General features: G+C 37.8%; 1 protein-coding gene across 1 annotated transcript in view; it reads left to right on the top strand.

Annotated features, from left to right (window-relative positions):
* Mical (Molecule interacting with CasL) overlaps window positions 1–13,720 on the top strand; it is a 219,433-nt gene that overhangs the window by 170,910 nt on the left and 34,803 nt on the right. The window contains 6 exon segments of the mRNA XM_019040206.2: window positions 251–384; window positions 1,340–1,673; window positions 2,780–3,054; window positions 6,541–6,925; window positions 7,991–8,032; window positions 10,069–10,193. Of these exon segments, the coding sequence (XP_018895751.2) occupies window positions 251–384; window positions 1,340–1,673; window positions 2,780–3,054; window positions 6,541–6,925; window positions 7,991–8,032; window positions 10,069–10,193 (1,295 nt within the window).

Raw genomic sequence — 13,720 nt, 5'->3', positions numbered from 1 at the left:
TAAAGTTGGATAGCATTAATATTGGACACTATTTTTATTTTCATTTGGAAACTGTTTCCCCCCCCCCCCCCCAGCGAAAGCCCTCACTCCAATCTTATTGCAGTGTTTTCAATTTTGAAAACATCCAGAATTTAAAGTGTGAAAGAAAATATGGTAAGTTTGAAGGCACTTCACCATTTTTGTAACTATTTTGTCTGTCAGGTTCTCTGCGCATTTCATCTAACCTTTTATTTCTCTCTTTTACTCGCAGGGAAAATCGAAAAAACAGACTGGAATTTCAAAGAAATTGAGAAAAAGATCGAGGAAAGCAAATGGGGCAAGGCATCAAAACAACAGCGCGTCGAAAAAGTTCCTAAATGGAGTCGTCAACAATTTGTAGATAAGGTATCTAATATATTCATGCCTAAGATTTTCCTCCCAAAGATCTTCAAGTTCCTATTCGCTCATGTCCACCATCTGTGGACCTCAAGAAAACTTGGATTTTCCTCTGATTTTTTAGTTCTCAAAAGTACTTGCTTTTTAGGCTAAGTCTTGAAAGTGTCTCAACTTCAGAAGTTTAATAACTTTTACTTCAATCTGCAATTTTCTCACTGAAATTCGATTCCATGTTCTTGTCTTATCATTATGTGTGTGACAAATTTTATGCTAGCTTGAAAGGCCCCTGCTATGTTAAGTAATCTTTGAACTTCAGTGTTCTGCAGAAAATTGGTTCATCTTCAGGAGAAGTGTGAGAATGCTATTCATCCATTAATTGCCTCTCAGATTTTCAGAGGAATTTTTTTTTTTCTAATTTAGGCCCTATGATATCAATAAATTTGTTGAAGTTTCTCAAGTCATATGGAGGGTGTTTTTTTTTTCAAGTATTATATTGCATTACACACACACTATATGTAGAAGAAAAACATTTAAGGATGACAAATGATCGACGTCACAAAATTGATCCTATTAGAGTGATACCAACACAAAATTTCTTGCATTTTCTTTTGCTTCGTCCAGAACATTTTCGGAACTTTAATGGAAAAATGTTGAGTAAAAATTACGTCATAACTTTTGAGTAAGTAACAAGGTGGTAGGATACTGCAGGGCCCACACCATTCTACCGCCTAGTTACTTACAGTTCAGGCCACATTTTTAGTGTATTTACTCTCTTGAACTTGTGAAATGGAGAGAAAATTTTGTTCAAAATCCTTTTTCCAGTATTGTTCCTTTAGTCGTATCATCGCCATTTATTGAATCTAACTCATTGCAAGCAAACTCATCTTTTTGAGCCATTGATCTAAAAGTCTCAGCTCAATGTTTTCTTTGTCCACAAATCACTAATCTCCTTGTTTTAATCCAGTTCTCTGCAGTGGAAAGGAAGCTGCTTCGCAAAAGCAAGGACGATGAAAACGCGAAAAAGTACGCTGAGATCGATTTGAGTCTGAAAAAGCTAACGCAAAAAATCAAGGATGGGAGCACGCTGGAGCAGGGCGAGAGGGGCGCGAACAAAGTTTCCGCAATGGCTGCCCAGCTCACAAAAGCAGTGGAGCCTGAGAAGTCAGTTTTACAGAAGTCAAATTCCAAGTCATCTCTCGTTGTTCCTGCTGGAAGTGCCAGCGAGCTGTGTCATTTCTGCAACAAACGGGTTTATCTGATGGAAAGATTGAGCGCAGAGGGGCGTTTCTTCCATAGAGGTGTGTCTTACAAGTCTTTTGATCGGGTGCTTGTATATCACTGACAATGAGAGAAAGAGATCTGTTAAAGAAAGAAGATATATTACATTATTATTTTTCTACCATAGGGAGGTCTATGAAGTAACATCTTGAAATTTCCTGTCTATTTGGCCAGTAGAAACCTAAAAAAGTTCTGGAATTTTTCTCTGAATTCCATTAACACTCCAATATTCTTATCAACTTCTCAGGAGAAATTTGGCTCTTGAGGCTTTGTGAAATTTTCATTTTTAGGAGGGTACTGTTTTCCTGAAATCATCACCATCAAGGTTTGATGAGATTGCCAGTCTCTAATTAAGGTTAAAAAATAGCAATACCCAAGTTATGTCCCTACAACATACCAAAAACCGAAAGAGACATGACCGAATCTATTAAAAGAGACTTAATATTCCCAGAGAGAGTTTTCCTCGACTTTTTGCGACTGCTCAGAGGAAGAAAATCTGGAAATTTTGGGGCATTTGTGACCCTGGAAGCTCAAAATTTAAAGGAGATTTAGAACAAAACTCTTAGGTTTTAGAAAAACATGGTTTACAATTTTGATAAAGTTAAAGAAAATTTTCTACCAGAAGATGAAGTCCCTTTTCACAAATTGGGTCACAAATAATATTTTAAGGATAAAAGAAGTTTCACCAGTTCTACATTCATGCTAAAGATTGCAGTCTAGCAAATTTTTTAATCCTAGTAAAATAGAAGTTTAATTGAGGGGCTTGGAGGACAAGGTTTATGAGTGCAATTTTTGCTATTTCGAGAAATATGTGTTGGACGTTTCAAAATTGTATGGATCCTCATGGCGGAAAGGAAGTTCAAATGACTTTTTGATCCTTAAAAATTGGAATTTGGGAGCAAATTTTTCACAGAATATGCATTAGGACTAGTTTTAATTGAAATCATTAATATCTAAGTTTTTTCAAAAACTGCACCTACTCACGTGTCTTATCCTCCGAGCCTCTCAATTTCGTCGTATCCAATAATAAATTAATGTTCAGATTATTAGGTAGTTTGTTACAAAGATCCGGTATGGAGTTCAGTTCCTAAAGTCCTCCTCCTTAAACATTTTTTTAATGTTTCAGGTTGTTTCCGCTGCGAGTACTGCTCCATTACTCTTCGTCTAGGCAACTACGCTTTCGACCGCGACGGCAAATTCGGCAACCGGTTCTTCTGTCCGCAACATTTCGGCATGAGTGGAACGCAGCAAAAACGGGCGTACCGCAGGAAGTCGGAAGAGCTCCGGAATCTGGCAAACAAGGAGAACATCCTGAAGTCCTCGAACCAACCAAAAACCCCGGAAGTAGCCAAGCTAGAAAGGGATACATTGGATCGTGGTGGTACTCCTGAAAGAATAGAGGTTTGTAATGGCTCAAAGCGTTGTAAAATAAGCCTGAGAGGAAACTTAAGCTTCACATGAGAAATTTAATCATGCACAAAAAAAGAAGAAAAAATTACAGTTATTAATCTCCAAAAATATTGAAGATTTAAACCATGAGCATAAAACTGGGACAAAAATGTAACTTTAAAAGTGTCTCAAAATTAAACAACAAATTAATTATTTTGTAAGTTTAGTTTACTAATTAATTTCAATTTTACACATTTTTACATCGCATTTTTGCTTCGAAATCCAAGAATCTGGTATTGCATCGTGAAAAGTCAGAGAAGTTTGTATCGACAGGCTAATTATTGTTATTAATAGACAAAGATTAATAGACAAAGCAATAGACGAAAAAGACAAAGAGAAAATGGAGCAATCCCATTGGTGGAAGTAGGTGGTTGCAATGGACAAAGACGGTAAGCAGTAGACTAACTAACAGCAACCTTTAAGAGACCCTACAGTTAGTCCATCATTTCCTCCCCTTGTCTATAACAACCACCCATCTCAACCAATAGGATTGCTCCATTTTCCTATTGTCTTCTTTTTCTGTAGCTTTGTCTACCAATCTCAACAATCAGCCACAGAATTTTAGGCATAAAAAATGACTTTCAACCTTCCGCCTTATTCCTAGAGACGAGGGTTGATAAGTAAAATAAAATTGATTTTTTTTCCCTCTCTCCCTCTCTTTTTAAAGGTTTATAAAGATTACTTTTGTATTTATCTGGTTAAATAACAGTGTTAATATTTAAGGTCAGAAGTTTTAGAGATCAACATATTATAAATTCAAAATTCTGAAGTCTTAAGTTGAAAATCCCAAAATTAAAAGTTTACAATACAGAAGTTTTAAAAGTCGAGTATTTTCATACCATTTATTATAAAAAAATATATTATAGAAAAACATGCTATTTTTGAAGTGCTCTTTGAAATCTCTGCTGTTTTTTGTAGGCCCCCAAGAAATTACGTTGCTACCAATCTTACAGGTAACCATGAGACAACAGGTATTCATGAGATGTACCTTAGTCTTACCTTTCGCTACAATTTTCATAATTAAAAATTTTCTTCTACACATCACGATCCGATATACAGATAAATTCACACTTCACAAAGCTCCAAAAAAGGCGATTTTGCCCTTTTTAGGATCGATTCGACCATCGGACCAAGGTTTAAATGGAAGCTTATATTAACAGAAAACTTAGGAAAAAATTTCAAGATGAGTATAGGAACCGTTTTCGAGTTACGGGGGGGCAAAGGGGTCACAATCCGGCCTAATTTTTTGCTGTTTTCTTGTAGAATTGATGTATCGGCGGGGTTCTTATCGTTGTTAACGCATGTGTAGCACATGGATTCCTACGTGTTTTTACACGTAGAATCGATTTTTAACGTTGCCGAATCGATATACTGATCGGTTAAATCGATTTTGAACGATTTATTAAGGAAAATCGATGATTCCTCAGGATCGAAATTGTTTATTTTCGATTCATGAATGAATAAATGCATCTGAAATGACTAAAGCACACGTAACCCTATGTATTTTGATACGTAGAATTGATTTTTAACGTTGACGAATCGATTTATCCATCGTTTGTATCGAATTTTTGCGATTTTTTACGGAAAATCGATGACTTTTCGGAATTAGAATCGGGTTTGCTCCATCCGAGATCGGAGATATGTACCCAACATGATTGGTGCACATCGACTCTTACGTATTTTTATACGTGGAATCGATCTATAACCTCGATAAGTCGATATATCGATCAATTGTATTGAACTTTTTTCGATTTTTTGCGGAAAATCGACGGTTTATCGGGATTGAGATACGTAATAGCGATTTTTTACGGATATTCGATGGTTCTTTTGGACTGGCATTGGAAACATCTACCAGACATGACTGGAGCACATCGATTCGTTTGTGATTAGTCTCGCAAAATCAATTTTTAAGAAGTCGACGAGTCGATACATTGACTGGTCGTATTGATTTCTTGTGATTTTTATGGAAAATCGATTTTTTGAACAGGAATGAAATTGGTTACTAACGGTCCGAGGGTGGAGATATGCACCTGACACGGTCGGAGCACGCCGTTTCCACGTACTTTTACACTTAGAATCATTTTTAAGGTTGACGAGTCGGTTTGGCGATCTGACCAATCAATTTTTTGGGATTTACGGAAATCTGATGGTTTCTTGAAGTTGAAATAATTTTGATTTTAATCAAAATGGGAATGAAGGAATGCACCCGACACGAAATGATTCTACGTGTAAAAGTACGTGGAAACGGCGTGCTTCGACCATGTCAGGTGCATATCCTCACCCTCGGACCGTTAGTAACCAATTTCATTCCTGTTCAAAAAATCGATTTTCCATAAAAATCACAAGAAATCAATACGACCAGTCAATGTATCGACTCGTCGACTTCTTAAAAATTGATTTTGCGAGACTAATCACAAACGAATCGATGTGTCCAGTCATGTCTGGTAGATGTTTCCAATGCCAGTCCAAAATAACCATCGAATATCCGTAAAAAATCGCGCAAGAGTTGTGTATGTCAGATCGATATATCGACTCGTCGACGTTTAAAATTGATTCTACGTGTAGAAATACGGAAGAATTGATGTGCTCCAATCATAAAGGGTACATTTCTCCGATCTCGGATGGAAAGACACCTATCTTAATCCCGATAAACCGTCGATTTTCCGCAAAAAATCGAAAAAATTCAATACAATTGATCGATATATCGACTTATCGAGGTTATAGATCGATTCCACGTATAAAAATACGTAAGTGTCGATGTGCACCAATCATGTTGGGTACATATCTCCGATCTCGGATGGAGCAAACCCGATTCTAATTTCGAAAAGTCATCGATTTTCCGTAAAAAATCGCAAAAATTCGATACAAACGATGGATAAATCGATTCGTCAACGTTAAAAATCAATTCTACGTATCAAAATACATAGGGTTACGTGTGCTTTAGTCATTTCAGATGCATTTATTCATTCATGAATCGAAAATAAACAATTTCGATCCTGAGGAATCATCGATTTTCCTTAATAAATCGTTCAAAATCGATTTAACCGATCAGTATATCGATTCGGCAACGTTAAAAATCGATTCTACGTGTAAAAACACGTAGGAATCCATGTGCTACACATGCGTTAACAACGATAAGAACCCCGCCGATACATCAATTCTACAAGAAAACAGCAAAAAATTAGGCCGGATTGTGACCCCTTTGCCCCCCCGTAACTCGAAAACGGTTCCTATACTCATCTTGAAATTTTTTCCTAAGTTTTCTGTTAATATAAGCTTCCATTTAAACCTTGGTCCGATGGTCGAATCGAATACCTAAAAAGGGGCCAAATTTTGGGAGGCTCTTTCATTTTAATTATGTGTTTACACCTGAGTAAATTTTTTTATTTTCTTTGTAAATCCTAAACTAAATGAATAAAACCTCACTCAAAATTCTAGTTCGAAAATCTGGATCCGGACGCAGAAGAAGATGGAGAAGCGATCCCGAGTGAAATGGATGAAGACGAGTGGACAGACCGCAACTTTGGAGCATCGACCGGCGATGGAGAGATCGGCTCCAGCGAAGAACTGTCGGACCTCTCCGAATCGGAAGATGACTCAGAGGATGATGATCAAGAGGGTTTTGCGGAGGCACTCGACGTCCCGCTCACTGCAGACGAAACTCGCCGCCTGGCCGAGGACTGGACACGTCGTTACTCGAACCACAAGTCTGGGAAGAGTCCAGGAACAACAGCGAAAGAGGAGGATGGTGAAGATAGCGAGAGCGCCCACGAGTCAGACGATTCCCAGGGCAGGTACAGCACGCAGGAGTATGATAGTGAAGGTGAGTTCGTTCAGGGGAAAAATTTACCTCTGTTTTTAATCTCGCTCACAAAAGAGCTGACTGTAATAGTGTTTTTTTCTTTATTTTGTGGTGAAGTTTACATTCTTTTATCGAGGTGACCACCTCAACACGGCAATGACCTCGGTAACATCAAATATTAAATTTGGTTTTTGTAAAAAATGTAAAACTTCTGTTTAACAGTGGGAACCTTTTTTGCTTTTTGAGTAAAATTAAGTGTCAATCATATTGTTGCTAAAACACATAATAAACTGCACAATGTGCAACTTAAAAAACCACGATTCTATGTAGATTAATATAATTTTTTTTATATAATTTACCAAAATAATGTGATAAAAATCTTGTGAAAGTGGAAAGTGGCATTTTCATATAAAAAAACCGAAAGCATTTCCTAACTTGATTATTTTAAGAGTGTTCTCTCTTTGAGAGTCATTTTTTATCGCCATTGTTACATGGGTGTGGTAACATCGCTCCGCAATATTGTAGCAACATCACCATTGCATCCATCTGAATTTAGAGCATTATTCAAAAGATACTTTCGGCAATTTACATTAAATTCGTGGCAGTATATTGTGTAATTTTTTGTCTGAAAATTGTAATAAAATAACTTCTTTAAATGATTAAAATTTATCTTCCTGCAGTAATAAGATATAAAATATTGCTTTATGAGTATTTTCCCACGATTTCAGAGCAATGTTGCCGCAATATTGCCCATTAATTAATGCAGGAGTAATAGCATGGCAGCTGCATTGCTTACTATGCTTACTATTGCCTAACTGTAATGCAGGAATATTGCCTCATAGCAAGGTCACACCTAGTTGCAACAGTGTGCTAACATTGCTGTATGACTGTTCTGTTGGAGAAAGAAGATCAGTCCTTCAAGATATTGATTTTTTTTTTTTGCTCCATTTTTATGCCATGAGTTAGGGCATTTATGTTCCTCTCAATGAGTCTCAGAAAGAATCAGGTGCTAAGAGAAATCATCATTTTTCCCTGAACCAATCTGCGAGCGTTCGCTTTCATTAATCAAGTTTTTGCATTTGACAGTTCGGAATCGCTTAACCACTGCAGAAAAATGCCGAATGCAAAGTGAGTTTAATAGCAAATTAATTGCTGTAAGTGAACTCAGAAACAAAGATAAGTCCATTTTTGCGCATGGGATTTTTGACCATGTATATTTGTTTGAGAATACGTGATAATTAAACGGCTCAATAAAAATCATCAAAATTTTGCTCGTGTTTTGCAGCATCAATCATCGCACTTAGTCTCAGAACGCATGAGTTTTTAATTAGCAGTGGATTTTTATAAATGGATGGAATTTTACGGAATGAGCCTAAATGCATTTTCTCTCATGTTCTATTTTTTCAACTGAGGATAAAACTATCTAACTACTTGAAACTCCCTGTGAATTTACCTCAGATTATGAAGAAAATATGTACAGAATTTCAAGTTTTAGTGTTGTTTTGTTTTCCGTTTAAAAAAATGAAACATCAAAAAACTAGGCAATGTCTGATGTAGTTAGGCAGATTCTGTTAAATCCGCTCAAATGGACCTTAACGTGACCTTACATTGTCTGCTTAATTTTTTATTGTAATGTTCTTTTCATATCGTTTAAGTTTGTATCATTAATTTAATTCATGAAACAGCAGTTTCACACTCTGTCTTTCTAAGATCAAAAATTGATTGTATTTGTGCATATATGTTCATGCTCGCAGTTTAAAATAACTCATCATGCACGCAATGACATATTATCGTAAATCAAATGCAATTAGTCCATGTAGACAAATGGTGCAAATTCCCAATTTTTAGGCTCCAGTGATGATGAATAAAATTTTTTCCATTTTTTTGTACTCTAAAAAATCTATTTGTCCAATTATTTTTGAAAATAGTTTATGAAACATTGAATCAAGCCAGGGAAAAGTAGCTAACTAGACTTGAAAGTAGCAAGTATGAAAGTGCACCCATTTTTTCATACAAAATTATACATTGCCATTTCGCTCTTACCTCAAGTGAAACCCTGAAAGATCTAAATTAGACGTGTCAGAAATTTGGAACCATGTAAATTTAATGATTTTTTTTTTCTATAGATAGAGTTTTCATGAAGGTTTTCTATAGATAGCGTTTTCAGGAATGTTTCACGAAGTCAATGCATGTCTCTATGGAATGCAAATGTATAGAATACTGAGGCGTGTCACCCTGATTGCTATATAGTCAAAGCTGCAACAGCTGTTTTGCAGTATCAAAAAAATCTGGGTCTTTTATCTGAAATCTGAATACAGAGGGTTCATTCCAAGATTTTTACCCCTTACTAACAACTAAAGAGTCAAGGAAATGTGATTAACAAAAATTTTGAAACCTGAAATCTAGAAAAACATCAGCGGTGTCTGCATAATGAAACTGAGCCTTAGTTTGGTCAGGGTTCTATGATCCAAATTACACTCTAAACAGTTACTAAGCAAACTGTCTTCAACGAGAAATTGCAATTTTAGTCAAATGAATGATAAACTCCTTAAGAAAGGTTCACATGTTTCTGTCATTTGCAGTGAAATTAATGCCAAAAATTTTTCATTTTCAGTTCTAAGTTTCCAAATTGTTGCCACAAAAAGTTGAAGACTTTTGCTTATTTTTTGTCAGGGGAAACCTTAAAAAGTCAAAGATTTTTTTTCTTGCTGAGTCGGCAGACAGCCTGTTTTTGTTTAAAAAATTGTACGGTTTTACTTAGATCCCTACACAACTAGTAATTTTTGTTACTTTCAAGAACCGTAGACATTTTGAGACATATTTGCTAATGGATATCATTTCCCTGAGAAATGTAAAGAGTTACTTGACCTTCAGATCCCAAATTATTGAGTAAAACATCGCAGGCAGTTTTGAAATAAAGTATTTGAAACTTGCATCCCTTTGCAAAAAAATAATTTAGCGTTCGTGAAGAAAAAACTAGGTGTCAGACATCCATGAAGCTGTAAATTTTCAGCAGTATTGCCCTCATTTTAAAAACCCTTTTTGCAATTGTTTCATTATTACATTGAGTCTTTGAAGATTCATCATCGTTTGACAATGTTGTTACTAAGTCAATATCATTTTATTTTCCCTTTGATTCTAATCTCTTTAATCTGCCTTTCCAGATGATGAAAGTGAAACTGCAACTGAGGGCGAGGAGGAATTGAAAGCGCGAGAGCTGCGCAAACAAGAGGTGCGCGTGGACATCGTAGAGAGGAAAGGTCGCGCCGAGTCTGAATCCGACACTGAGGTAATGTTCCACTCTCCACTCGACTCGTCATACTATAACTCACCTTCCTCACTTTCTCTTCTCTCGGCCTCCGACTACCCGACCTCTGTCGACCGTCGTGCTAGATTTTCGTCGCCAGTCGGAGGTGCGAACAAAAACTATCGTGCACTTTCCCTCGTTTCTCTCTTCGAGCGAGGCACAGAAGCTCAACAAGAGTTCCGGCCATCCACCTCGATGCCCTCTCTGATTATTCAGGGTGCCCTCCCATTGGAGATATGGATTCATCCGCCAGCGCGGTACCCACAGTTCTTGTTTCTCGCTCAGAATCTATAAAATCGAGTGAGGACAAATCACCTGTGGAAGTTGTACCTGCTAGTTCGGCTTTCTTAGATGCCAAACCAGTGGTACCTAAAAATTTGTCTTTGAATAACTTAGTATCTGGTGATAATGCTCAAAATTCAAATGAGAGTAAAGCCCTTCCTTTGCTGACTTCTGTGTCTAGCTCGACGAAACCAATCCCTAAAAATCTATCTGTTGATAGCTCTTTAGATCAACTAGCTCATCAAACTGTGGGTAAAACTGGCGCTATTTCGTGCTCTTTGCTTTTGGGTCCTGCGAAAATTGCAGCCAGAAATTCATCTATTGATACTTCCTCAGATAACCTAGCTGATAGGTCGGTTTCTGATAAAAGTAACTTGTCAGCGCCCATTAAAAAGAATAAAAAATCGAAGAGAAATGAACCTGTCAGTGATGGGACGGCTTCCTCCATCCCCTCTGCCAGTGGGTCACCAGTTTTTGCCCCCAAATTTGCAAAATTTTCCCTTCCCAAACGTGTTCCAGATTTAAAGTCCACCTCAGAAAACAGCACTCCTTCCCTGTCCCCACAGTTAAAGAGAAAAATTTCAACAAAAAATTCTACTGGTAGTGTCTCGTCCTCGGTCACACCCTCTGTGAGTGGTACGCCGGCTGAGTCGCCCACCTTAGAGCGTAAAGTCTCCATTGTAAAGCAATATCTCAGTGGCCAGAAAGGTGGAAAAGAATCGGATACGGAGATCTCGCTTGTAAAACCAGCAGATAAGCAACTTAAAAAGAGTTCATCTATCCACACAATGAGCTGTTTCGCCCCACCTTCATATGTTAGTGTTGGAACAGGACCGGCTTCAAGCGACTTAAGTGCTCCCAGTAACGTTAATGGCTTACGGAAATCACCAACCAGCAGTGCTGTTTGTAAACCAGAGCGACCTAAACTGTCTGAAGAAGAGAAAAAGAATTTGATGAAAAACTTCTTCGCGAAGGCTGAGACCCTATCCAAACCTGCAAATCAGAATTCAAAGAAAAGTCTTGGTAAGCAAGGTAAGAAACTTATCACCAAAGGCTCCGGGAAAAAGAAATCTACATCCAATAGTGCCTCAAAGACTAAAGACAAAGATGTGACTTTAAAAGTCGATACAAGCATAAAATCGTCAGTCAAGCCAGAAGTGAAAAACCATTGGGCGCAAGATATCGTCACCAAATCCTTAACGCCTGAGATATCGCGGAAAGAATACCAGAACAGTGAAATTCAAAGCTTCCTCCGGGCTAAAAGTGTGCGAGGCGGCTCATCAACGGAGAGTGAAAAATCCAAGTCTGTTTCGAAAAAATCATTCCGTCAAAAATCTGACCAAAAGTCTGAAACCAAGTCCAAGAAAAAAATAGAGAAAACTCAGAGTCTAGAATCGACGCTGTCCACCCCATCATCCCCTGCTAAGTCTAAATATGACAAGCCATCGTCCAAATCCTCACCGACAGCTGTTTTCAAACTCGACAGAAGTATTTTCAGCAAGTTCATGACGGAAAACACCTCTAATCTAACCGATGATAGAAAAAGCTCACTATCGTCCCAACAAGGGAAATTGAAAAGCTCCTCAGTTCAAAGGAATTCAGGGTCGGAGGAACTTGCCAAAGCCTTTGATGCAATTTACTCGTCTACAGTTAAAAACGAGAAACTAGAGAAAGTGGGTCCAAAAAAGTCCACACTCATACTTCAACCTGTGCGAAATACCTCCTTAACCATCGAAAATCGCTCGCAAGATGAAATCAAAGTCTCCGAGCATCCTCACAAAATAATGTACTCTAAATCATTGTCTCACGTTCCATTGAAGTCCAAATGCCCACCAGATTTGTTTCCGAAGTCGCCAAAACCAGTTAGTGTCCCCTCAGTGAAGTCGGTGACCTCTCTTATTTCAGAACTGAACAAAAAAGCATCGTCCTTAGCCGTCCCGAATCCAAAATCAAGTCCATCGCCCGAACGGGCAGAACATGTTTTGAAGGCGTCCTTGCAGATACAACCTCAGAATCCACCGCCCACGTCAAACGAGCATTTTGCTCCCCCACCAAGGCGTGCCAAAGTCAAAGTATCTGTGACAGAAGCTGAGCCTACACTTTTGCAGAAGATCGCCCCGTCCACCAGAAAAGCAGGAGAAAAGACTAAAAATGAGTGCATTTTGATGTAAATATAGGTGTGCTTTCTAAAACTTTGCAACTCAGGGTGCTTCGTCCTGGGTCTTCGGTCTGGGTCGGTGGTCGAAACTGGCAGGCAATATATTGCATCCATTCAATGAAAAATCTTGGCAGATTTTGACTTTTGGCGTACAAAGGTCTATGGCCTTCATGCATGAGCCCAAGAAATCATTCTCAACGAAAAATACTGCAAAATTTAGAGAAATGAAAGCAGGATTCTTCTTGAGAGATAACGTCCAATTCGATACAGAGGTCGATCACTGTATCAAATGTAACATTATTTTCAATGCGACTGAGAAAGCTTCGAATCCTAGGAAATTTGATTCAGAGAGAAAAATAATGAAAATCATTTGGAATTTGTCTGAAAAGCCCCAAAAGTCCCAGTAATATTTTTGGAATTCAACAGTAATGCAACAGAGGAAAGAACAAAAAAAGTTTCTAAAAACAACTTTTGGAGCTCTCTAATAATTTTGCTATATTTTTGATGATTTTATTCTTTTCGGTCCAAAAAAATATGTAAAAGCACTAGAAAATCACCAAGTAGTCAGCTAAATTACTAGGAATTTTGGGTGTTCATTGATTATCGAAAAAGCTTGTAATTTCACTAGGTTTTTTCCCCTTTTGCATTCGACAGGGGTAAACTCTAATTTTGGGCTGGTTGAACGGTTTGAAAACCGAGATCTGTTTTCTGTATTTTGGTGCAGGCTTAGGAAAAAAACAAAGGGAAGTAGCTGGGAGCAAGAAACTGAGCCCTGATGCTGGCAGTTTTGGATATTGTATGTGGGACCCTCTATAATTTTAGTCTGTAGGACTGTAATTTCTCGGATTTCTGGTCAGTGGTTGATTGTTGGTTCATAGGAAAATTCCAACTTGCGTCAATGAGTAACTTCCACTACTTCTGAATACTGTTTGACCCTCTGGCACTGGTGGTAGGAGCCCATAAAATTGACCGTGAGGATATTATTCCAAGTGAATGTTGGCCTCAGAAATGTGCGTAACGTCTATTTTTTTTTCTGCTCCATGAGTACAGTCATGGTGTAAATAGAATT

This window comes from Bemisia tabaci, chromosome 10 (genome assembly GCF_918797505.1).
Source record: "Bemisia tabaci chromosome 10, PGI_BMITA_v3".
Classification (NCBI taxonomy): domain Eukaryota; kingdom Metazoa; phylum Arthropoda; class Insecta; order Hemiptera; family Aleyrodidae; genus Bemisia; species Bemisia tabaci.
This window is presented reverse-complemented; position numbering and strand designations above follow the sequence as displayed.